Source organism: Bombina bombina, chromosome 5 (genome assembly GCF_027579735.1).
Source record: "Bombina bombina isolate aBomBom1 chromosome 5, aBomBom1.pri, whole genome shotgun sequence".
In the NCBI taxonomy this organism is placed as follows: Eukaryota; Metazoa; Chordata; class Amphibia; order Anura; family Bombinatoridae; genus Bombina; species Bombina bombina.
In genome coordinates, this window is record NC_069503.1 from 190,817,890 (window position 1) to 190,845,081 (window position 27,192).

General features: G+C 42.2%; 1 protein-coding gene across 8 annotated transcripts in view; it reads left to right on the top strand.

Moving 5' to 3' along the window:
- RBM33 (RNA binding motif protein 33) overlaps positions 1–27,192 on the top strand; it is a 559,965-nt gene that overhangs the window by 127,845 nt on the left and 404,928 nt on the right. For 6 of the 8 annotated variants that reach the window (XR_008402508.1, XR_008402509.1, XM_053713813.1 and 3 more), the window contains 4 exons: positions 4,317–4,504; positions 4,834–5,041; positions 5,661–5,708; positions 7,291–7,349. Coding sequence is in view for 6 of the 8 variants with exons in the window: in XM_053713813.1 (XP_053569788.1) it covers positions 4,317–4,504; positions 4,834–5,041; positions 5,661–5,708; positions 7,291–7,349 (503 nt within the window). In the remaining 2 variants the exon portion in view is untranslated. The remainder of the gene's footprint in view (positions 1–4,316; positions 4,505–4,833; positions 5,042–5,660; positions 5,709–7,290; positions 7,350–27,192) is intronic. The other 2 variants (XM_053713816.1, XM_053713818.1) reach the window with 1 other exon arrangement.

Below are 27,192 nucleotides of genomic sequence, written 5' to 3' on the forward strand. Positions count from 1 at the left end.
CTGTCCAGGGGGATGCCATTCAGCAGGCCAGACTGGACAATCGTAACAACAGACGCCAGCCTGCTAGGTTGGGGCGCTGTCTGGAATTCTCTGAAGGCTCAGGGATTATGGAATCAGGAGGAGAGTCTCCTTCCAATAAACATTCTGGAATTGAGGGCAGTTCTCAATGCCCTTCTGGCTTGGCCCCAATTAACAACTCAGGGGTTCATCAGGTTTCAGTCGGACAATATCACGACTGTAGCTTACATCAACCATCAGGGAGGGACAAGAAGCTCCCTAGCAATGATGGAAGTATCAAAGATAATTCGCTGGGCAGAGTCTCACTCTTGCCACCTGTCAGCAATCCACATCCCGGGAGTGGAGAACTGGGAGGCGGATTTCTTGAGTCGCCAGACTTTTCATCCGGGAGAGTGGGAACTTCATCCGGAGATCTTTGCCCAAATACTTCGACGTTGGGGCAAACCAGAGATAGATCTCATGGCGTCTCGCCAGAACGCCAAACTTCCTCACTACGGGTCCAGATCCAGGGATCCGGGAGCGGTTCTGATAGATGCTTTGACAGCACCTTGGAACTTCGGGATGGCTTATGTGTTTCCACCCTTCCCGCTGCTTCCTCGATTGATTGCGAAAATCAAACAGGAGAGAGCATCAGTGATTCTAATAGCGCCTGCATGGCCACGCAGGACTTGGTATGCAGATCTAGTGGACATGTCATCCTGTCCACCTTGGTCTCTACCTCTAAGACAGGACCTTCTGATACAGGGTCCATTCAAACATCAAAATCTAACTTCTCTGAAACTGACTGCTTGGAAATTGAACGCTTGATTTTATCAAAGCGTGGTTTTTCTGAGTCGGTTATTGATACCCTGATTCAGGCTAGGAAGCCTGTTACCAGAAAGATTTACCATAAAATATGGCGCAAATACCTATACTGGTGCGAATCCAAATGTTACTCTTGGAGTAAGGTTAGGATCCCTAGGATATTGTCTTTTCTACAAGAAGGTTTAGAAAAGGGTTTATCAGCTAGTTCATTAAAGGGACAGATTTCAGCTCTGTCCATCTTGTTACACAGGCGTCTGTCAGAAAATCCAGACGTCCAGGCCTTTTGTCAGGCTTTAGCTAGGATCAAGCCTGTGTTTAAAGCCGTTGCTCCGCCATGGAGTTTAAACTTAGTTCTTAACGTTTTACAAGGTGTTCCGTTTGAACCCCTTCATTCCATTGATATAAAATTGTTATCTTGGAAAGTTCTATTTTTAATGGCTATTTCCTCGGCTCGAAGAGTCTCTGAGTTATCAGCATTACATTGTGATTCTCCTTATCTGATTTTTCACTCAGACAAGGTAGTTCTGCGTACTAAACCTGGGTTCTTACCTAAGGTAGTCACTAACAGGAATATCAATCAAGAGATTGTCGTTCCATCCTTGTGTCCAAATCCTTCTTCAAAGAAGGAACGTCTTCTACACAATCTGGATGTAGTTCGTGCCCTCAAGTTCTACTTGCAGGCAACTAAAGATTTTCGCCAAACTTCTTCCCTGTTTGTCGTTTATTCTGGACAGAGGAGAGGTCAAAAAGCTTCTGCTACCTCTCTCTCGTTTTGGCTTCGTAGCATAATACGTTTAGCCTATGAGACTGCTGGACAGCAGCCTCCTGAAAGAATTACAGCTCACTCCACTAGAGCTGTGGCTTCCACTTGGGCCTTTAAGAATGAGGCCTCTGTTGAACAGATTTGCAAGGCTGCAACTTGGTCTTCGCTTCATACTTTTTCCAAATTTTACAAATTTGACACTTTTGCTTCTTCGGAGGCTATTTTTGGGAGAAAGGTTCTTCAGGCAGTGGTTCCTTCTGTATAATGAGCCTGCCTATCCCTCCCGTCATCCGTGTACTTTTGCTTTGGTATTGGTATCCCAGAAGTAATGATGACCCGTGGACTGATCACACATAACAGAAGAAAACATAATTTATGCTTACCTGATAAATTCCTTTCTTCTGTTGTGTGATCAGTCCACGGCCCGCCCTGTCTTTAAGGCAGGTAAATATCTTTTAAATTATACTCCAGTCACCACTTCACCCTTGGTTACTCCTTTCTCGTTGATTCTTGGTCGAATGACTGGGACTGACGTAGAGGGGAGGAGCTATATCGGCTCTGCTGGGTGAATCCTCTTGCATTTCCTGTTGGGGAGGAGTTATATCCCAGAAGTAATGATGACCCGTGGACTGATCACACAACAGAAGAAAGGAATTTATCAGGTAAGCATAAATTATGTTATTATCTTGGAAAGTTTTTTTTTTGGTTGAGTTTCAGAATAATCTGCTCTGCAGTGTTCTCCTCCTTATCTGGTGTTCCATGCAGATAAGGTGGTTTTACGTACTAAACCTGGTTTTCTTCCAAAAGTTGTTTCTAACAAAAACATTAACCAGGAGATTATCGTTCCTTCTCTGTGCCCGAAACCAGTTTCAAAGAAGGAACGTTTGTTGCACAATTTGGATGTTGTTCGCGCTCTAAAATTCTATTTAGACGCTACAAAGGATTTTAGACAAACATCTTCCTTGTTTGTTGTTTATTCCGGTAAAAGGAGAGGTCAAAAAGCAACTTCTACCTCTCTCTCTTTTTGGATTAAAAGCATCATCAGATTGGCTTACGAGACTGCCGGACGGCAGCCTCCCGAAAGAATCACAGCTCATTCCACTAGGGCTGTGGCTTCCACATGGGCCTTCAAGAACGAGGCTTCTGTTGATCAGATATGTAGGGCAGCGACTTGGTCTTCACTGCACACTTTTACCAAATTTTACAAGTTTGATACTTTTGCTTCTTCTGAGGCTATTTTTGGGAGAAAGGTTTTGCAAGCCGTGGTGCCTTCCATCTAGGTGACCTGATTTGCTCCCTCCCATCATCCGTGTCCTAAAGCTTTGGTATTGGTTCCCACAAGTAAGGATGACGCCGTGGACCGGACACACCTATGTTGGAGAAAACAGAATTTATGTTTACCTGATAAATTACTTTCTCCAACGGTGTGTCCGGTCCACGGCCCGCCCTGGTTTTTTAATCAGGTCTGATAATTTATTTTCTTTAACTACAGTCACCACGGTATCATATGGTTTCTCCTATGCAAATATTCCTCCTTAACGTCGGTCGAATGACTGGGGTAGGCGGAGCCTAGGAGGGATCATGTGACCAGCTTTGCTGGGCTCTTTGCCATTTCCTGTTGGGGAAGAGAATATCCCACAAGTAAGGATGACGCCGTGGACCGGACACACCGTTGGAGAAAGTAATTTATCAGGTAAACATAAATTCTGTTTTTACTAAATCCTATGAGATCTCTCTAACCATTTGGTGTTCATCTCTGTATACATGCCTACTATGAGTGCTAATAGTGTATTCTAGGATGGGTCTTTAACCCATCACACTTTGGTTCTATTGTATTTCAATGTGTTCACAGCTTCTAGGCAGGCTCCAGCAGATAAACCCTATTCACTTTTGTATTCTACCAAAAGCAACAATAGATATAGATACAGCCATAAAAGGAATTGTATGGGGGGAGTTAGAGCTTTAAAGTTCAGAAACTAAAAGGAAAAGGTTAATGGTGAGGCACTGCAGTATAAATTTGCAGGTAAAGTAATTAAAGTACATATTATATTTTGTCTCTATCACAGCTTGTTTTATGTCCCTTTAAAGTTTACAATGACGCTTATTTTTTTAAATACCTTTGCGTTATGGTAAACATAACGCAGATTCTCTCCCCGCATCTCCTGCTTTCATTAGCTGATCGATGACAAATCCGGCTTCCTCCAATAGTTGTGTGCCCCCTTTGGCATCTTTGGTTCAGCACCTGGGTAGCGCATACCTGATTAGTGGCTAAATGTAGCCACTAATCAGCAAGTAGTACCCAGGGTACTAAACCAAAAATGGGCTGGCTCCTAACCTTACATTTCTGCTTTTTCAAAAAATAGATACCAAGAGAACAAAGAAAAATTGATAATAGGAGTAAATTAGAAAGTTGCTTAATATTGCATGCTGTCTGAATCATGAAATAAAAAATTGGGTTCTGTATCCCTTTAAAATGGCATGCTCTATCTGATTCTTGCAAGTTTAAATTTGACTTTTCTATCCCTTTAAACAGTAATTTGCATTGTGTAAAGCTGAGCTGCCAACCTCTTTACATCTTGATCAGCTTTTTAGAGTATCCTAAATACAGTGATCTACTAATTTCTTTTCTGGCTTCTCAATATTCTTGCTAGCTACACATTTTTGTATAAATGTAAGTCCTTTAATGTTTGATATGCTAAACATTGTCTTTAAAAATTCTTAATATTCACAGAGCTTTCTGATGAAGCCAAGGAATCTTTGCTGCAATTTGAGGAAATGGAACGGCAGCGTAGGCAGGGGCGCTATGGGTCAAGAAGAGGTGGAAGGCGAGGAGGCAACAACGGCATGCCTCGCGGGATGGGCGGTCAAAGAAATGAGAACGACAGAAGAAACATGAGGGATCAGAGGCAATGCCAAGGGGTACTTTTGAGTTAACTTATTTATCTTTCATTTACGTTTAATTATTAGTTCAAATCTGTGCTTATGTAGATTATTTGACCTAATGTATAATACTTTTACTAATGAAATCAAGCTAGTTTTGTACCCTAAATACCGCAAATGTGTTTGGTATTTACTTATTCATTTCCATACACACTTTCTCTTACACTCTTGCAATGTAGCCAATTTTCATTTGCATAATAAAGATAATTGCTGAATGTTAGTGTAATAAAAGTTGATTTCAGTCTGTATGTTCGTATTGTGAATGCAGGATATTCCTGACTGATATGAATTTATTATTTTGAACCTAGCAGCCCATCCGAAGTTTGTTCCAACAGCACCAGCAGATGCAGCAGATTCAGCCTCTGCTTCCAACGCAGCGTTCACGGAATTCCTCAAAGGATGGAATGTCCACATCACAGCAGGAGAAGCAAAGATCTGGAGGTCTTCTGGCAACACCACAATCCAAAAACATACATATCAATCCTCATTTCAAAGGAAACGTGACACCTGTCCAAGGTTAGACCTGGCTTTATTTTATCCTTCCAAAGTTTTGATTTGAAGACTTGTTTTTTTTTTTTTTTTTTTTAAATAAATATTTTGAGGCTCAATAGATAATTACAATGTAAAAAAAATAGTAATAATTTCAGACAATATAGAAATACTGTGTCAAATAATGTTATAACTCTTATATAGACATTTTAAGAGCAAATGTCACAAATGAAGAACATCACTAATATATATGTATTTAGACACCAAAAGTTCTTTCCATGAACCTCATATTATGTAAATATATATGTGGTTGCACTATGAACACTCTAGCTAACCAGGAGGAGTTAGGATGCATTAGGGCTATACATGTTTGGTCAACGTATCCGCATTAATGGTTGTTAGACTCAAATATTTATTTGGAAAGCCCCTACAAAGATAAACATAATCTCCTCTAAGCACACAAAGGTCACTCTTGGAGTAATCAATAATAGTGTAAGAGTTTCAGTATGAAGAAGCTACTTCTGGACTAGGACTTTGAGCACAGACTGACTTGATAAATACTAACAGACTTAGGAGACATCAGTTAAACATAACTTACTAACTTAAATGAATAGCCAATAATTAAATATTGAAATTTGCACTATAGGTGGGGATACCGCAGGCAAAAACAGCTATTTCAGATGCCAAAATAAAGGTAAATTAGCTTTTTGTAATCAGTGTAATATACTCCAGCAGAAACAAATTGATAATTGGGAATAAATTAAAGGGTAGCACATTTTTTACAATCCGTCAATATAAATACCTTATCCAAACCATCAACTGTTCATATTGCATTCATTTTAATTTTACTTAACGTTGGGCGTAACATTCAAAGAAATACAGTAAATCTTCATCAAGTTGCAATCTACCAACTCAAAATCAATCAAGTATATAAGTGAATGGTTATTGAGAATGTTTAAACTGGCGTAGGAAAAAGCTACGTAAATAGATCTGTAGCACCTTAGACATTATTTGGAGTTAGATGCTTATATGTAAAAACCCCTAAGAACATTTGAAAGTAAATATATCACATATAGCTCCTCATTGAAGAAACTACAGATAATGTTTACCACAATATCAACTTAAGCAAAATAAAGTTGATATTGTGATAAGCAACGTCTGTAGTTTCTTCAATGAGGAGCTATTTGTGATATATATACTTTCAAATATATCACCAGAATTGGCATGGTGCCTGGCTAGGAGGTTAGTAGTTGCATATAAGGTATATTGGCCTTGCAAAATGTTGAAAAACAGTCAAAGCATGGATGTTTGCTTGGTCTATTTTTCTTGTTTAATGTCATAATTCTCAGTAGAGATCTCAAACTTTTTTCTACATCTTCAAGTATAAAGCACTTAAGACTATGTAATAAAGTTCAATAGTGCTTTGGTTTTTCTTTACTGTCATTGGTTCAATGTATACTCTCTTCAGTATATACCTCCTAAGGTAGTTATAGCTGGCTGTTAATTGAACATCCATGCCACTTCTATCCCCTGCCCCTCCATGCTCACCTGCTACTCTGAGGACAAAGGGGTACAGCACACATGAGACATATCGGGTTCTGAACAATCCTCAGAGTGCAGAGCCAGAGGATCCTCTCTTGGCTGCTTCACAGTATATTTTGGGCCGCTAGAGCTCTCATGGTTAGTTTCTCTTACTGCTGTATCTAATAGTGTTGGGAATGTTAAGCTTCAGTAGATCATGATCTGCAGATATTGATAAACTGATCGAAGGGTTGGGGGGTGTTAGAAGAAAATCTAGTATTACAACTTCTAACTGTCCAGTCTAGAGCTCTAGCTAGTTATATTTCTTTGAATGCAGCTGCAGTTCTTATCTTGTTATCAAGGGTCTGTTATCAGGATATCTGCTGTAGCTTCAGATTGTCTAGAATAGCTATAGGGCATCCAGTTTTTGAGAACTGACATGGCTGCCACGCGGACACGCCCCCCACATTGAATTATTTTTATAGTTTCACCTGTGTCTATGTTTCACTTAGATTGAATCCAGACCAAAGAAAAGCAAAACATGTAAAATTGTAAAATAAAAACTAATTGAATTTAACTTATTTTTACTGTATGGTAATGCATAGTTATTTTATTATGATTTAGGGCCAAATTTAGTGGGCAGTATTTGCTGTATGATTCCAATGACAAATATTAATACAACGGTAAAGCTTACTTATCATATTATTCTATCTATTAATTTGTTCAGTAACACATGTCCATGTTTATGGTTTTAGTGCCCCTATTACCGGTGCCAAACCAGCCTCGCCCTGTGCTAGGACAACATAGGTATCCAGTAAGTATCAGTCCTTGTAATCTGTTTTTTGTTGTTTTTATTTGATCAGTGCAACAATGTCATGTTTATATAACTACTGTGTAGTTATTTTAGACTAATTTGTATTACTAACATTTTCATGAATAACCTATATAGTGTTTCCCCAAGGCTATTTGGTCACACAATTTACTTTGCTAAGAAAATGGTGATTATATAAAAGTTATCTTTGCAGACACTATACTGTAGTCTATTAAGTGTTCAAAAGCATTATGTATTTAAAAAAGAATAAAAAAATGTACATACCTTAATTTAAAAATACTTTATTGCTATAATTGCTACCAATCATCTGAGTCTTTAGTGAGTCATAATCTTTTTGCTAGTGGTGTGTGTGTGTATGTATGTATGTGTGTGTGTGTGCGACACAGGGTTGCCACAAACCTTCAATTTGTAAAAAGAGCAATATCTGCTAAGCGCAGTAAAATGAGGTGTGCCTGTATATACTTTCATGTTAAACTGAACTGGTGGTCCCGAATGAATGCAGCCGGTGAGCCATTCAGGAGTAGTTGTCATACAGTTGGGTCACTAGTGCTAAATTACCTACTCTAACGAATTGGAGGATGTCATTTCTTCTGTTATGTGTGATCAGTCCACGGGTCATCATTACTTCTGGGATATAACTCCTCCCCAACAGGAAATGCAAGAGGATTCACCCAGCAGAGCTGCATATAGCTCCTCCCCTCTACGTCACTCCCAGTCATTCTCTTGCACCCAGCAACTAGATAGGATGTGTGAGAGGACTATGGTGATTATACTTAGTTTTTATAACTTCAATCAAAAGTTTGTTATTTTACAATAGCACCGGAGCGTGTTATTGCCTCTCTGGCAGAGTTTGAAGAAGAATCTACCAGAGTTTTTACTATGATTTTAACCGGAGTAGTTAAGATCATATTGCTGTTTCTCGGCCATCTGAGGGAGGTAAAAGCTTCAGATCAGGGGACAGCGGGCAGATGAATCTGCATTGAGGTATGTAGCAGTTTTTATTTTCTGAATGGAATTGATGAGAAAATCCTGCCATACCGTTATAATGACATGTATGTATACTCTACACTTCAGTATTCTGGGGATGGTATTTCACCGGAATTACTCTGTTAAAAGTACATTAAACCTTTTAATAGGTATTTATTATGTTAAACGTTTTTGCTGGAATGTAGAATCGTTTGCATTTTCTGAGGTACTGAGTGAATAAATATTTGGGCATTATTTTTCCACTTGGCAGTTGCTTGTTTTAATTGTGACAGTTTCGTTTCTCTCTCACTGCTGTGTGTGAGGGGGAGGGGCCGTTTTTGGCGCTCTTTGCTACGCATCAAAAAATTCCAGTCAGTTACTCTTGTATTTCCTGCATGATCCGGTTCATCTCTAACAGATCTCAGGGGTCTTCAAACTTCTTTGGAGGGAGGTAGATTCTCTCAGCAGAGCTGTGAGACTTATATATTGACTGTGATTAAAAACGTTGCTCTGTAATTTTTATGTTTCAAATTTAATTATTGTTACTTTACTAATGGGAACAAACCTTTGCTAAAAGTTGTGTTGTTTTTAAGGATTGATGCTATAACTGTCTTTCAGTTCATTATTTCAACTGTCATTTAATCGTTTAGTGCTCTTTGAGGCACAGTACGTTTTTGTTAAATAAGATTGTAACCAAGTTGCAAGTTTATTGCTAGTGTGTTAAACATGTCTGATTCAGAGGAAGATATCTGTGTCATTTGTTCCAATGCCAAGGTGGAGCCCAATAGAAATTTATGTACTAACTGTATTGATGCTACTTTAAATAAAAGCCAATCTGTACAAATTGAACAAATTTCACCAAACAGCGAGGGGAGAGTTATGCCGACTAACTCGCCTCACGTGTCAGTACCTGCATCTCCCGCCCAGGAGGTGCGTGATATTATGGCGCCTAGTACATCTGGGCGGCCATTACAGATAACATTACAAGATATGGCTACTGTTATGACTGAAGTTTTGGCTAAATTACCAGAACTAAGAGGCAAGCGTGATCACTCTGGGGTGAGAACAGAGTGCGCTGATAATACTAGGGCCATGTCTGATACTGCGTCACAGCTTGCAGAACATGAGGACGGAGAGCTTCATTCTGTGGGTGATGGTTCTGATCCAAACAGATTGGATTCAGATATTTCAAATTTTAAATTTAAATTGGAGAACCTCCGTGTATTACTAGGGGAGGTTTTAGCGGCTCTTAATGATTGTAACACCGTTGCAATACCAGAAAAATTGTGTAGGTTGGATAAATAATTTGCGGTACCGGCGAGTACTGACGTTTTTCCTATACCTAAGAGACTAACTGAAATTGTTACTAAGGAGTGGGATAGACCCGGTGTGCCGTTCTCACCCCCTCCAATATTTAGAAAGATGTTTCCAATAGACGCCACCACACGGGACTTATGGCAAACGGTCCCTAAGGTGGAGGGAGCAGTTTCTACTTTAGCTAAGCGTACCACTATCCCGGTGGAGGATAGCTGTGCTTTTTCAGATCCAATGGATAAAAAATTAGAGGGTTACCTTAAGAAAATGTTTGTTCAACAAGGTTTTATATTGCAACCCCTTGCATGCATCGCGCCGATTACGGCTGCGGCAGCATTTTGGATTGAGTCTCTGGAAGAGAACCTTAGTTCAGCTACGCTGGACGACATTACGGACAGGCTTAGAGTCCTTAAACTAGCTAATTCATTCATTTCGGAGGCCGTAGTACATTTAACCAAACTTACGGCTAAGAACTCAGGATTCGCCATTCAGGCACGTAGGGCGCTGTGGCTAAAATCCTGGTCAGCTGATGTAACTTCTAAGTCCAAATTACTTAATATACCTTTCAAGGGGCAAACTTTATTTGGGCCCGGTTTGAAAGAAATTATCGCTGACATTACAGGAGGTAAGGGCCACGCCCTGCCTCAAGACAAAGCCAAAGCTAAGGCTAGACAGTCTAATTTTCGTCCCTTTCGGAATTTCAAAGCAGGAGCAGCATCAACTTCCACTGCACCAAAACAGGAAGGAGCTGTTGCTCGTTACAGACAAGGCTGGAAACCTAACCAGTCCTGGAACAAGGGCAAGCAGGCCAGGAAACCTGCTGCTGCCCCAAAGACAGCATGAACCGAGGGCCCCCGATCCGGGACCGGATCTAGTGGGGGGCAGACTCTCTCTCTTCGCCCAGGCCTGGGCAAGAGATGTTCAGGATCCCTGGGCGCTAGAGATCATATCTCAGGGATACCTTCTAGACTTCAAATTCTCTCCCCCAAGAGGGAGATTTCATCTGTCAAGGTTGTCAACAAACCAGATAAAGAAAGAAGCGTTTCTACGCTGTGTACAAGATCTGTTATTAATGGGAGTGATCCATCCGGTTCCGCGGTCGGAACAAGGACAAGGGTTTTACTCAAACCTGTTTGTGGTTCCCAAAAAAGAGGGAACTTTCAGGCCAATCTTGGATTTAAAGATCCTAAACAAATTCCTAAGAGTTCCATCGTTCAAAATGGAAACTATTCGGACAATCTTACCCATGATCCAAAAGGGTCAGTACATGACCACAGTGGATTTAAAGGATGCTTACCTTCACATACCGATTCACAAAGATCATTACCGGTATCTAAGGTTTGCCTTCTTAGACAGGCATTACCAGTTTGTAGCTCTTCCATTCGGATTGGCTACGGCTCCAAGAATCTTCACAAAGGTTCTGGGTGCCCTTCTGGCGGTACTAAGACCGCGAGGAATTTCGGTAGCTCCGTACCTAGACGACATTCTGATACAAGCTTCAAGCTTTCAAACTGCCAAGTCTCATACAGAGTTAGTTCTGGCATTTCTAAGGTCGCATGGATGGAAAGTGAACGAAAAGAAGAGTTCTCTTTTTCCTCTCACAAGAGTTCCATTCTTGGGGACTCTTATAGATTCTGTAGAAATGAAGATTTATCTGACAGAAGACAGATTAACAAAGCTTCTAAATGCATGCCGTGTCCTTCATTCCATTCAACTCCCGTCAGTAGCTCAATGCATGGAGGTGATCGGCTTAATGGTAGCAGCAATGGACATAGTACCCTTTGCACGTCTACATCTCAGACCGCTGCAATTGTGCATGCTGAGTCAGTGGAATGGGGATTACTCAGACTTGTCCCCTACTCTGAATCTGGATCAAGAGACCAGAAACTCTCTTCTATGGTGGCTTTCTCGGCCACATCTGTCCAGGGGGATGCCATTCAGCAGGCCGGACTGGACAATTGTAACAACAGACGCCAGCCTACTAGGTTGGGGCGCTGTCTGGAATTCTCTGAAGGCTCAGGGACAATGGAATCAGGAGGAAAGTCTCCTGCCAATAAACATTCTGGAATTAAGAGCAGTTCTCCATGCCCTTCTGGCTTGGCCCCAGTTAAAAACTCGGGGGTTCATCAGGTTTCAGTCGGACAACATCACGACTGTAGCTTACATCAACCATCAAGGAGGGACAAGAAGCTCCCTAGCAATGATGGAAGTATCAAAGATAATTCGCTGGGCAGAGTCTCACTCTTGCCACCTGTCAGCAATCCACATCCCGGGAGTGGAGAACTGGGAGGCGGATTTCTTGAGTCGCCAGACTTTTCATCCGGGGGAGTGGGAACTTCATCCGGAGGTCTTTGCCCAAATACTTCGACGTTGGGGCAAACCAGAGATAGATCTCATGGCTCTCGCCAGAACGCCAAACTTCCTCGCTACGGGTCCAGATCCAGGGATCCGGGAGCGGTTCTGATAGATGCCTTGACAGCACCTTGGAACTTCGGGATGGCTTATGTGTTTCCACCCTTCCCGCTGCTTCCTCGATTGATTGCCAAAATCAAACAGGAGAGAGCATCAGTGATTCTAATAGCGCCTGCATGGCCACGCAGGACTTGGTATGCAGATCTAGTGGACATGTCATCCTGTCCGCCTTGGTCTCTACCTCTAAGACAGGACCTTCTGATACAGGGTCCATTCAAACATCAAAATCTAACTTCTCTGAAGCTGACTGCTTGGAAATTGAACGCTTGATTTTATCAAAACGTGGTTTTTCTGAGTCGGTTATTGATACCCTGATACAGGCTAGGAAGCCTGTTACCAGAAGGATTTACCATAAGATATGGCGTAAATACCTATACTGGTGCGAATCCAAAGGTTACTCCTGGAGTAAGGTTAGGATTCCTAGGATATTGTCCTTTCTACAAGAAGGTTTAGAAAAGGGTTTATCGGCTAGCTCATTAAAGGGACAGATCTCAGCTCTGTCCATCTTGTTACACAGGCGTCTGTCAGAAAATCCAGACGTCCAGGCCTTTTGTCAGGCTTTAGCTAGGATCAAGCCTGTGTTTAAAACTGTTGCTCCGCCATGGAGTTTAAACTTAGTTCTTAACGTTTTACAGGGTGTTCCGTTTGAACCCCTTCATTCCATTGATATAAAATTGTTATCTTGGAAAGTTCTGTTTTTAATGGCTATTTCCTCGGCTCGAAGAGTCTCTGAGTTATCAGCCTTACATTGTGATTCTCCTTATCTGATTTTTCACTCAGACAAGGTAGTTCTGCGTACTAAACCTGGGTTCTTACCTAAGGTAGTCACTAACAGGAATATCAATCAAGAGATTGTTGTTCCATCCTTGTGTCCAAATCCTTCTTCAAAGAAGGAACGTCTTCTACACAATCTGGATGTAGTTCGTGCCCTCAAGTTCTACTTGCAGGCAACTAAGGATTTTCGACAAACGTCTTCCCTGTTTGTCGTGTATTCTGGTCAGAGGAGAGGTCATAAGGCTTCGGCTACCTCTCTCTCCTTCTGGCTTCGTAGCATAATTCGTTTAGCCTATGAGACTGCTGGACAGCAGCCTCCTGAAAGAATTACAGCTCATTCTACTAGAGCTGTGGCTTCCACTTGGGCCTTTAAGAATGAGGCCTCTGTTGAACAGATTTGCAAGGCTGCAACTTGGTCTTCGCTTCATACTTTTTCCAAATTTTACAAATTTGACACTTTTGCTTCTTCTTCGGAGGCTATTTTTGGGAGAAAGGTTCTTCAGGCAGTGGTTCCTTCTGTATAATGAGCCTGCCTATCCCTCCCGTCATCCGTGTACTTTTGCTTTGGTATTGGTATCCCAGAAGTAATGATGACCCGTGGACTGATCACACATAACAGAAGAAAACATAATTTATGCTTACCTGATAAATTCCTTTCTTCTGTTGTGTGATCAGTCCACGGCCCGCCCTGTTTTAAGGCAGGTAAATATCTTTTAAATTATACTCCAGTCACCACTTCACCCTTGGTTCTCCTTTCTCGTTGATTCTTGGTCGAATGACTGGGAGTGACGTAGAGGGGAGGAGCTATATGCAGCTCTGCTGGGTGAATCCTCTTGCATTTCCTGTTGGGGAGGAGTTATATCCCAGAAGTAATGATGACCCGTGGACTGATCACACAACAGAAGAAAGGAATTTATCAGGTAAGCATAAATTATGTTTTTTGCACTACACTGTATTTTTAATTATTTCTTTGTGTATGCATTACTGTAGCTCAGTGTGTAACATTTCTTTTCTATTCTCTATCAACATTTTGTTATTTTTTTTGTTGTGTTTTTTTAATAAATGAGCACAACATGCATGCTCTTTCAAAAAAAAAAATGATTATTTCAAGCTACAGTATATTTCCTTTGTCACGCTGGTTCATATACACCATGCACATTCTTGTAATTAAGCCCATTAACCCATTCTATCCTGCAATGTGCTGCCAGTCCCTAAGGGACTGGAAATTAATAGATGCCTTTGCTTTGATGATGAAGGGGTTGTTTTATTTATTTTTTTCTTCTCCCCTGCCATGTTTAATCAGGAAATGTGTTAATTATTTTCAGTCTGATCCCCATAGCATAAAGCAGAGCCAGAAAGAAGTTGATTTTTGTGTTACGGATATACACATACTGCATGTAATGTAAAAGGTGTAGGCTTTGCATGCTTATTTATAGTGTCAGATGGAGATTGAGAGTATATTTTTGTGTGTTCAGTATGGCCTAGCACTCTCGACGACCGTTATTGTACCGGGGTGCACTACAAATATGTAAATATAACAAAAAATAGAAGGCACTCACTGGATTTAACAAGGGGTGAAAACACTTCATTCCCTTATGGGGAATAAAGTGTTTTCACCCCTTGTTAAATCCGGTGTGTGCCTTCTATTTCTTTTGCAAGATATGACGAGTCCACAGATTTCATCCTTATGGGATATCGCCTCCTGGTCAGCAGGAGGAGGCAAAGAGCTCCACAGCAGAGCTGCATATATAGCCCCTCCCTCTCCAGTCATTCTCTTTGCCTGTGTTAGTGATAGGAGTGAGGTAATGTGAGGTGTTAGTTTAGATTCTTCAATCAAGAGTTTATTATTATTATTATTATTATCGGTTATTTGTAGAGCGCCAACAGATTCTGCAGCGCTATTATTTTTAAATGGTGCCAAAGTGTACTATTTTTATTTGGAGCTGGAGTTTATAACCCTATGGTTTTGGGAACTAGTGAGGTTTTACCTGCACTGCGCCTCCCACTTTTATGCTGCTCTTCTGTGATGGCTTTAGAGAAGTTTTAACTAAGGCCCTTCTGTCTACACAGGACATCAGGAGGAAGAGTGGACCCCCTGATACTGTGAGTTTTTCATGCTGTTCCTCAGCATGGAGGTAAGTGCAGTCTTTTTGTTTTCTGGGGCCCTGCAGCATATCTCAGAACTGACTGTACTATACTTACTAATGATATGGGCTTATATGCTTTGATGACATTATGCAGATTCTCACTGAAAATGAGAACCGACATATTGTCCCCCATGCCCAGACACTCTAACTTTGAAACATACACATATGGGTTAGAAGCGCTGGGATAGAGTGGTGGCTTGACGTTAAAATGGGCATTACTTATCTCTCTCTTTTTTTTTTTTTTTTTTTTGAGAGCTGGCTGACTGACGCTGGGTTGTTCAGGAGGATTTGAAAGGGGTTTCCTTTTTATATCTCTTTCATGTGACTACGGTCAATGGCGGTATTATTTGGGATATATTCCCCAGAGAGCGGATATTGGGTTCCGCCCACGATGTGGGAGGTTTGCGGTTGGCGTGCTTACGCGCAGTATCCTCTATCGGGTTCCGACACAGCAGCGCTTCCTTTCAGTCATAGCAGCGGTTCCTGTCAGTTCCTAAGTCTGCTTATCACAGATCTTTACAAGCGGTCTTAGGTGTTCCGATCAAGAGTTTGAGAGTGTGGATGCAGGTAGGAGCCGCAGCAGAGCTGCGGCAGGGTGACTGTAGTTTACACACCGAGGTTATAAACGGTTTTCCTGTGTCTAATTCTCCTAAAGCCACGTTATAAAGGAGTTAGCTTTACATAAGAGGAAACTTATCTCTGTTTAGACGCTTAAATACATATAGAGGGGAACGCAACAGAGAATATTTTTTACAGTGAATAACATTTAAAGACACAGTACTTAAATTGTTTTTAGCAAGATTTTAGAGATAATAAAAGCCAAGTTGCTGTTGCTTTTCTTTTTATTATGGAGGACATGGAGCAAAGCACATGTCCTATGTGTTTAGATGCCATTGTGGAACCCCCAGTTACATGTCCTGCATGTATTGACAAAGCTTTACAGTGCAAAGAATTTTTTTTTTTTAATGAAAATAATTCTAAAGAATGTTTTCAGCCTGAGGAAATTCAGGATATGCCGCAACTTACTTCCCAAGCGTCACAGCCTTTAACGCCCACTCAAGCGACACCGGTTTCTTCCGCTACGTCTGCTTCATTTACTCTGCAAGATATGGCTGCAGTTATGTCATCCACTCTCAGAAGTTTTATCTAAATTTCCAGTTTTTCAAGGTAAACGCAGTAGGAAAGAGGCCCATGGGGTCCCTGCGACTTCTGATGCCCTGAAGGCTATCTCCGATGTAGCCTCCCAGGGTTCTGATTTGGGGGGTAGGGAGGTCCTGTCTGAGGGGGAACTGTCTGACTCAGGGAGTGCTTTACCTCAGACAGATTCGGAAGTAATGTCTTTCAGATTTAAACTGGAACACCTCCGCCTGTTACTGAGGGAGGTTTTATTGACTCTGAACGACTGTGACTATTGTGGTCCTTCCAGAAAAATTGTGTAAGATGGACAAGTATTTAGAGGTTCCATCTTATTCTGACGTTTTTCTAGTTCCTAAGAAAATTTCCGAAATTATTTCTAGGGAATGGGAAAGACCGGAAATCCCGTTATCTCCTTCCCCCTATGTTTAAGAAAATGTACCCTATACCTGACACCGTTCGGGATTCTTGGCAATCGGTCCCTAAGGTGGAGGGAGCTATTTCTACCTTGGCTAAGCGTACGACTTTCCCTATTGAGGACAGTTGTGCTCTCAAAGACCCTATGGATAAAAAGTTTGAAGGTCTTCTAAAAAAGCTATTTGTTCACCAAGGTTTCCTTTTACAACCAACGGCCTGCATTGTGCCAGTCTGTGGCTGCCTTTTGGTTTGACGCCTTAGAAGAGTCTCTTAAGACTGAGACTTCTTTAGAGGAAATAATGGATAGAATTAAGGCCCTTAAGCTGGCTAATTCTTTTGTTACAGATGCCACCTTTCAGATAGCCAAATTGGCGGCTAAGAATGCAGGATTTGCTATTCTGGCGTGCAGAGCCTTATGGTTAAAATCTTGGTATGCAGATGTGTCCTCTAAATCCAAAATTTGGGCTATTCCTTTCAAGGGAAAGACTCTATTCGGGCCTGACTTGAAAGAGATCATTTCTGACATTACGGGAGGTAAGGGTCATCTCCTACTTCAGGATAAGACGGCTAAGCAGAGGGGTAGACAGAGTAGTTTTCGTTCCTTTCGAAATTTTAAGGGTGTCCCCTCGTCCGCTTCCACTAAGCAGGAAGGGAACCTTGCACGAGCCAAGTCTGTCTGGAGACCCAACCAGACTTGGAAGAAGGGTAAACAACCCAAGAAGCCCGCTGCTGCTCCCAAGACAGCATGAAAGGACGGCCCCCGATCCGGGACCAGATCTAGTTGGGGGCAGACTTTCTCTCTTTGTTCAGTCTTGGGTAAGAGATGTTCAGGATTCCTGGACACTAGAAATAGTGTCTCAAGGGTATCAGTTGGAGTTCAAAAATTCCTTTCCAAGGGGAAGATTTCTTCTTTCACGATTGTCTGTAGACCAGATAAAAAGAGAGGCGTTCTTATGTTGTGTAAAAGACCTCTCCACTATGGGAGTAATTTGTCCGCTTCCAAAGCAGGGACAGGGATTTTACTCAAACCTTTTCGTGGTTCCCAAAAAAGAGGGAACGTTCCGACCCATTTTAGATTTCAAGAGTCTAAACAAGTTCCTCAGAGTTTCATCCTTCAAGATGGAGACTATTCGGACAATTCTTCCATTGATCCAGGAGGGTCAATATATGACTACCGTGGATTTAAAGGATGCATATATTCATATTCCTATCCACAAAGATCTTCACCAGTTCCTAAGGTTTGCCTTCCTGGACTAACATTTTGAGTTTGTGACTCTACCTTTCGGGCTGGCCATGGCACCCAGGATCTTCACAAAGGTTCTAGGGTCTCTGCTGGTGGTTCTAAGACCGCGGGGCATTGCAGTGGCGCCTTATCTGGGCGATATTCTGATCCAGGCGTCGTCTTATCACCTGACAAAGTCTCATACCAACATAGTTCTGTCCTTGACTCATGGGTGGAAGGTGAATCTAGAAAAGAGTTCACTAATTCCACAGACAAGGGTTCCTTTCCTGGGAACTCTAATAGATTCTATATCCATGAAAATCTTGACGGAAGTCAGAAAGTTGAAGATTCTGAATACATGCCGAGCCCTTCAGTCCAACCCTTGACCATCAGTGGCTCAGTGCATGGAGGTAATTGGATTGATGGTGGCGGCAATGGACATCATTCCGTTTACTCGTTTTCATCTCAGGCCTCTACAGCTGAGCATGCTCAGACAGTGGAATGGAGATTATGCAAATTTTCTCCTCAGATAGACCTGGATCAGGAGACAAGAGACTCTCTCTTCTCTGGTGGTTTGCTTCATTCTCCAAAAAAGACTGAGCTGATTCAGGGGAGTCAAAGAAAAAAAAGTCAGTGCCAGATTTTATCTTAAGCCTAGCTGAATACAGCAATGCAAAAAAATCTGTTTTCCGCCACTAAGCGGGAGCAAATAGGTGAAAATTGCTTCCTTTTCGTTGAAGTCTCAATGGAAAAGTCTTGGAGGAGCAGGATCTTTGTTCCTTGGTATTGCAGGGGTTGTTGCTTCCTGTAGGCTCTCAACATTTCATTTTTTCCTTGAAAATGTAAAAATTTCACTATGACTGGCCGTGGTCTTCTACCATTTAGTGCTGATGAATCCCTTTCTCTTCCCATCCTGTGTATTCTCTCAGTAATAAAGATGTTCTCCCCTGTGTTTAAATCCAGCATTTCTGGGATAGAATGTTCCACCAAATACCAATTAGGCGCAGATTATTACGCCTTGTCCTATTTTCTAGGTCATCAATTTGTGTAAGTAAAGATAGATTTTGCTTTATCAGGCTTTCCATCTGTGATTGAAGTATATTTTGAACATCTTCACAATTTGAAATTCTCCGTTCTGCTTCATTTATTCTTTCTGCATGATTTTTCAATTCTTCCAGGATTGTACCCAGCCTTGTGTTAATTTCTTCCAATTTTGGACCAATTAAAGCAGATACTAAAGTTGCAATTTCTCCTGCATATGAAGTGTCTGGGATCCTTTCTGAGATCCTATCTTCTCTCAAAGATTTATTCGGGGAGCTGGTTATGCTAGCAGGTTTATTAACTTTTTTCTCTGCTTGTTTTATCTTTGGTGACATCTTTGGTTGGGTGAGGTATTTATCCATATATATATTAACAGATACTGTATCCCTGTTAAATTTATTACACTTATCGTTTGGACCCTTATGTATACTCTGTCAAAGGATGTCAGCCCCTTTAACATAAATTATAATTATAGGAATAACAGACAAATATCCAATCGGGATAAAGAATCATGCAAGCTTATTGGCATCTCCAACACTTCCCCAGACTGTTAACTACCCCAAACCGGGGGAGGGGAACATATGAGGCCAGCCAAAACCGAGAACAAAAAAAACTTTTCAACTCAGTAAGTCTTCAACAGCAAGGATAGGTGAAATGAGGTAGGGGAGGGGAAAAGCAGCAGTTTTCTCCAGAGCCCAGCAAAGAAAAACAGAGCAAATAAGTAAACAGTTCCTACCTCCCCTTCTTTCAGTTCTTCCTTCTTTTAGCTCCTTGCTTTTGGTTCCCTTGGGTTGTTAGGTACACTTTATCCTCTTGTACCCTCTTTCCTCTTCTTCTTCTTTCCTTTTCTTGATTTGGGTGTTTTAGGGGGTAAAAGATGCTGTGCCGTGCGGGTGTCCTAAACCCCTTCCTAGACCACCCACATGCAGGCCCCAGCGTTGGTCGGCAGACAGAGACTCTGGCCGCAAGACCCTTCTTGCAATACTGTTTGCTGCAACTGACGTGGTCTCCCGCGGCGCTCCTGGAGGGTAGCCCCTGTGCGGTCGCCCCTTCACCACACTGCCCCCAGCTTCCTCCCAAAAGAGACTCCGCAGTGAGCCTTAGAATCACAGTCGGCATCGGGCGCGGCTTTTTCCACCGCTGTAGATTCCCTGCCGCTCTGAGATTACGCTTTGCTCCGTTGCGTGTTGACGTAACAGCGCCACACCCCCTCCGTTTCAATTGATTAGAAACTTAATTAACAAGACATGCTGGCTGAAGGTACTTAACCCTGTGTTCACTGGAAAATTTGGACTATTAAGGATACAATCTCTCCTTATTATACTGAGTAACTTTGTATCTACAAAATTGGTAAATTGAATTGTATGCAAAACCACTTCAATCCCTTTAGAAGTTGTTGGATGAAATGCATATGTACAAAAATAGGCAATATTTGTGCCAAGTATAAAGAATGCATACAATTCATGGTCTCCAGTGAACAAAAATAAAAATTAAATAAAATTTTATTTAATTTTATTTTATTTTAACCCCTGATTACACAAAAAGGAAATATAGTAATAACTAATGGCAACAATTTCTCGTCCTCATGTCTTAACAATAACTATATTTCTCCTGTTAAGTGTAGTCAGTCCACGGGTCATCCATTACTTATGGGATTATATCTCCTCCCTAACAGGAAGTGCAAGAGGATCACCCAAGCAGAGCTGCTATATAGCTCCTCCCCTCTACGTCATACCCAGTCATTCTCTTGCACCTAACTAATAGATAGGACGTGTGAGAGGACTGTGGTTGTTAAACTTAGTTTTTATTTCTTCAATCAAAAGTTTGTTATTTTAAACAGCACCGGAGTGTGTTGTTTTTTCTCAGGCAGCATTAGAAGAAGAATCTACCTGAGTTTGTGTATGATCTTAGCGGTCGTAACTAAGATCCACTTGCTGTTCTCGGCCATTCTGAGGAGTGAGGTAACTTCAGAACAGGGGACAGCAGGCAGGGTTCACCTGCAAGGAGGTATGTTGCAGTATATTATTTTCTAAGGAATGGAATTGACTGAGAAAATACTGCTAATACCGATGTAATGTAAGTGCAGCCTTAAATGCAGTAGTAGCGACTGGTATCAGGCTGATATGTATGTATGTTTACACTGAGGTATTTCTGGGGAATGGAACTTCACTAAGAAAATACTGTATACATTTAAGTAATATTTGAGCCTCCACTGCAGTGAAAGGACTAGCAGCAGGCTTATTAATAACATTTCATAATTTTATTTTTAAAACGTTTACTGGCATGTTAATCGTTTTTCTCCAACATAGGTGTGTCCGGTCCACGGCGTCATCCTTACTTGTGGGATATTCTCTTCCCCAACAGGAAATGGCAAAGAGCCCAGCAAAGCTGGTCACATGATCCCTCCTAGGCTCCGCCTACCCCAGTCATTCTCTTTGCCGTTGTACAGGCAACATCTCCACGGAGATGGCTTAGAGTTTTTTAGTGTTTAACTGTAGTTTTTATTATTCAATCAAGAGTTTGTTATTTTAAAATAGTGCTGGTATGTACTATTTACTCAGAAACAGAAAAGAGATGAAGATTTCTGTTTGTATGAGGAAAATGATTTTAGCACCGTAACTAAAATCCATGGCTGTTCCACACAGGACTGTTGAGAGCAATTAACTTCAGTTGGGGGAACAGTGTGCAGTCTCTTACTGCTTGAGGTATGACACATTCTAACAAGACGATGTAATGCTGGAAGCTGTCATTTTCCCTATGGGATCCGGTAAGCCATGTTTATTAAGATAGTAAATAAGGGCTTCACAAGGGCTTATTAAGACTGTAGACTTTTTCTGGGCTAAATCGATTCATTATTAACACATATTTAGCCTTGAGGAATCATTTATTCTGGGTATTTTGATATGATTATATCGGCAGGCACTGTTTTAGACACCTTATTCTTTAGGGGCTTTCCCTAATCATAGTCAGAGCCTCATTTTCGCGCCGGTATGGCGCACTTGTTTTTGAGGACAGCATGGCATGCAGCTGCATGTGTGTGGAGCTCTGATACATAGAAAAGTCTTTCTGAAGGCATCATTTGGTATCGTATTCCCCTTTGGGCTTGGTTGGGTCTCAGCAAAGCAGATTCCAGGGACTGTAAAGGGGTTAAATATAAAAACGGCTCCGGTTCCGTTATTTTAAGGGTTAAAGCTTCCAAATTTGGTGTGCAATACTTTTAAGGCTTTAAGACACTGTGGTGAAATTTTGGTGAATTTTGAACAATTCCTTCATACTTTTTCGCAATTGCAGTAATAAAGTGTGTTTAGTTTAAAATTTAAAGTGACAGTAACGGTTTTATTTCAAAACGTTTTTTGTGCTTTGTTATCAAGTTTATGCCTGTTTAACATGTCTGAACTACCAGATAGATTGTGTTCTGACTGTGGGGAAACCAAGGTTCCTTCTCATTTAACTATATGTATTTTATGTCATAAAAAAATTTAGTAAAAATGATGCCCAAGATGATTCCTCAAGTGAGGGGAGTAAGCATGGTACTGCATCATCCCCTCCTTCGTCTACACCAGTCTTGCCCATACAGGAGGCCCCTAGTACATCTAGTGCGCCAATACTCCTTACTATGCAACATTTAACGGCTGTAATGGATAATTCTATCAAAAACATTTTAGCCAATATGCCCACTTATCAGCGAAAGCGCGACTGCTCTGTTTTAGAAAATTCTGTAGAGCATGAGAACGCTGATGATATGGTTTCTGAAGGGCCCCTACACCAGTCTGAGGGGGCCAGGGAGGTTTTGTCTGAGAGAGAAATTTCAGATTCAGGAAACATTTCTCAACAAGCTGAACCTGATGTGATTACTTTTAAATTTAAGTTGGAACATCTCCGCGCTCTGCTTAAGGAGGTGTTATCCAATTTGGATGATTGTGATTATCTGGTCATTCCAGAACCACTATGTAAAATGGAAAAGTTCTTAGAGGCCCCGGGGCCCCCCGAAGCTTTTCCTATATCCAAGCGGGTGGCGTACATTGTTAGTAAAGAATGGGACAGGCCCGGTATACCTTTAGTACCTCCCCCCATATTTATAAAATTGTTTTCCTATAGTCGACCCCAGAAAGGACTGATGGCAGACAGTCTCCAAGGTCGAGGGGGCGGTTTCTACTCTACACAAGCGCGCCACTATACCCATAGAAGATAGTTGTGCTTTCCAAGATCCTATGGATAAAAAATTAGAAGGTCTGCTAAAGATGTTTGTTCAGCAAGGTTCCCTTCTACAACCAATTGCATGCATTGTCCCTGTCACTGCAGCCGCGTGTTTCTAGTTTGATGAGCTAGGAAAGGCGATTATTAGTAATTCTTCTTCTTATGAGGAGATTATGGACAGAATTCGTGCTCTTAAATTGGCTAATTCTTTCACCCTAGACGCCACCTTGCAATTGGCTAGGTTAGCGGCGAAAAAATTCTGGGTTTGCTATTGTGGCGCAGAGCGCTTTGGTTAAAATCTTGGGCAGCGGATGCGTCTTCCAAGAACAAATTGCTTGACATTCCTTTCAAGGGGAAAACACTCTTTGGCCCTGACTTGAAAGAGATTTTCTCTGATATCACTGGGGGCAAGGGCCACGCCCTTCCTCAGGATAGGTCTTTTCAAGACCAAAAATAAACCTAAGTTTCGTCCCTTTCGCAGAAACGGATCAGCCCCAAGGGCTACGTCCTCTAAGCAGGAAGGTAATACTTCTCAAGCCAATCCAGCCTGGAGACCTATGCAAGGCTGGAACAAAGGAAAGCAGGCCAGGAAACCTGCCACTGCTACCAAGACAGCATGAAATGCGGGCCCCCGATCCGGGACCGGATCTGGTGGGGGGCAGACTCTCTCTCTTCGCTCAGGCTTGGGCAAGAGATGTTCTGGATCCTTGGGCGCTAGAAATAGTCTCCCAAGGTTATTCTCTGGAGTTCAAGGGGCTTCCTCCAAGGGGGAGGTTCCACAGGTCTCAGTTGTCTTCAGACCACATAAGAAGACAGGCATTCTTACATTGGGTAGAAGACCTGCTAAAAATGGGAGTGATTCATCCTGTTCCATTAGGAGAACAAGGGATGGGGTTCTACTCCAATCTGTTCATAGTTCCCAAAAAAGAGGGAACGTTCAGACCAATCTTAGATCTCAAGATCTTGAACAAGTTTCTCAAGGTTCCATCGTTCAAGATGGAAACCATTCGAACACTTCTTCCTTCCATCCAGGAAGGTCAATTCATGACCAAGGTGGATTTCAAGGATGCGTATCTACATATTCCTATCCACAAGGAACATCATCGGTTCCTAAGGTTTGCATTCCTGGACAAGCATTTCCAGTTCGTGGCATTTTCTTTCGGATTAGCCACTGCTCCTAGGATTTTCTCATAGGTACTAGGGTCCCTTCTGGCGGTGCTAAGACCAAGGGGCATTGCTGTAGTACCTTACTTGGACGACATTCTGATTCGAGCGTCGTCCCTTCCTCAAGTAAAGGCTCACACGGACATTGTCCTGGCCTTTCTCAGATCTCACGGATGGAAAGTGAACGTGGAAAAGAGTTCTCTATCTCCGTCAACGAGGGTTCCCTTCTTGGAAACTATAATAGACTCCTTAGAAATGAGGATTTTTCTGACAGAAGCCAGAAAAACAAAACTTCTAGACTCTTGTCGGATACTTCATTCCGTTCCTCTTCCTTCCATAGCGCAGTGCATGGAAGTGATAGGTTTGATGGTAGCGGCAATGGACATAGTTCCTTTTGTGCGCATTCATCTAAGACCATTACAACTGTTCATGCTCAGTCAGTGGAATGGGGACTATTCAGACTTGTCTCCGAAGATACAAGTAAATCAGAGGACCAGAGACTCATTCCGTTGGTGGCTGTCCCTGGACAACCTGTCACAAGGGATGACCTTCCGCAGACCAGAGTGGGTCATTGTCACGACCGACGCCAGTCTGATGGGCTGGGGCGCGGTCTGGGGATCCCTGAAAGCTCAGGGTCTTTGGTCTCGGGTAGAATCTCTTCTACCGATAAATATTCTGGAACTGAGAGCGATATTCAATGCTCTCAAAGCTTGGCCTCAGCTAGCGAGGGCCAAGTTCATACATCAACCATCAGGGGGGAACAAGGAGTTCCCTAGCGATGGAAGAAGTGACCAAAATCATTCTATGGGCGGAGTCTCACTCCTGCCACCTGTCTGCTATCCACATCCCAGGAGTGGAAAATTGGGAAGCGGATTTTCTGAGTCGTCAGACATTGCATCCGGGGGAGTGGGAACTCCATCCGGAAATCTTTGCCCAAGTCACTCAACCGTGGGGCATTCCAGACATGGATCTGATGGCCTCTCGTCAGAACTTCAGAGTTCCTTACTACGGGTACAGATCCAGGGATCCCAAGGCGGCTCTAGTGGATGCACTAGTAGCACCTTGGACCTTCAAACTAGCTTATGTGTTCCCGCCGTTTCCTCTCATCCCCAGGCTGGTAGCCAGGATCAATCAGGAGAGGGCGTCGGTGATTTTGATAGCTCCTGCGTGGCCACGCAGGACTTGGTATGCAGATCTGGTGAATATGTCATCGGCTCCACCATGGAAGCTACCTTTGAGAGACCTTCTTGTTCTAGGTCCGTTCGACCCACTCCAGCTGACTGCTTGGAGATTGAACGCTTGATCTTATCAAAGCGAGGGTTCTCAGATTCTGTTATTAATACTCTTGTTCAGGCCTGAAAGCCTGTAACCAGAAAAATTACCACATAATTTGGTATATCTGTTGGTGTGAATCTGCAGGATTCCCTTGGGACAGGGTTAAGATTCCTAAGAGTCTATCCTTCCTTCGAGAAGGATTGGAAAAAGGATTATCTGCAAGTTCCTTGATGGGACAGATTTCTGCCTTGTCTGTGTTACTTCACAAAAAGCTGGCAGCTGTGCCAGATGTTCTAGCCTTTGTTCAGGCTCTGGTTAGAATCAAGCCTGTTTACAAAATTTTGACTCCTCCTTGGAGTCTCAACCTAGTTCTTTCAGTTCTTCAGGGGGTTCCGTTTGAACCCTTACATTCCGTTGATATTAAGTTATTATCTTGGAAAGTTTTGTTTTTGGTTGCAATTTCTTCTGCTAGAAGAGTTTCAGAATTATCTGCTCTGCAGTGTTCTTCTCCTTATCTGGTGTTCCATGCAGATAAGGTGGTTTTGCGTACTAAACCTGGTTTTCTTCCAAAAGTTGTTTCTAACAAAAACATTAACCAGGAGATAGTTGTGCCTTCTTTGTGTCCTAATCCAGTTTCAAAGAAGGAACGTTTGTTGCACAACTTGGATGTAGTTCGTGCTCTCAAATTTTACTTAGCAGCTACTAAGGATTTCAGACAAACTTTGTCTTTGTTTGTTGTTTATTCTGGTAAACGGAGAGGTCAAAAAGCAACTTCTACCTCTCTCTCCTTCTGGATTAAAAGCATTATCCGATTGGCTTATGAGACTGCCGGACGGCAGCCTCCTGAAAGAATCACAGCTCACTCCACTAGGGCTGTGGCTTCCACATGGGCCTTCAAGAACGAGGCTTCTGTTGATCAGATATGTAAGGCAGCGACTTGGTCTTCACTGCACACTTTTTCTAAATTTTACAAATTTGATACTTTTGCTTCTTCTGAGGCTATTTTTGGGAGAAAGGTTTTGCAAGCCGTGGTGCCTTCCATTTAGGTGACCTGATTTGCTCCCTCCCTTCATCCGTGTCCTAAAGCTTTGGTATTGGTTCCCACAAGTAAGGATGACGCCGTGGACCGGACACACCTATGTTGGAGAAAACAGAATTTATGTTTACCTGATAAATTACTTTCTCCAACGGTGTGTCCGGTCCACGGCCCGCCCTGGTTTTTTTAATCAGGTCTGTTAATTTATTTTCTTTAACTACAGTCACCACGGTAACATATGGTTTCTCCTATGCAAATATTCCTCCTTAACGTCGGTCGAATGACTGGGGTAGGCGGAGCCTAGGAGGGATCATGTGACCAGCTTTGCTGGGCTCTTTGCCATTTCCTGTTGGGGAAGAGAATATCCCACAAGTAAGGATGACGCCGTGGACCGGACACACCGTTGGAGAAAGTAATTTATCAGGTAAACATAAATTCTGTTTTTTCTGAGGTACTTGGTGATAAAACTTTATGGGCATGATTTTTACCACATGGCTGTCGTTTGTTTCTGAATAAAATCAGTTTACTGAGCTTCCCCACTGTTGTATTATGAGTGGGAGGGGCCTATTTTAGCGCTTTATTGCGCAGTAAAAATTCAGTCACAGTCTTCCTATTTCTTCCTCCATGATCCAGGACGTCTCTACAGAGCCCAGGGGTCTCCAAAAC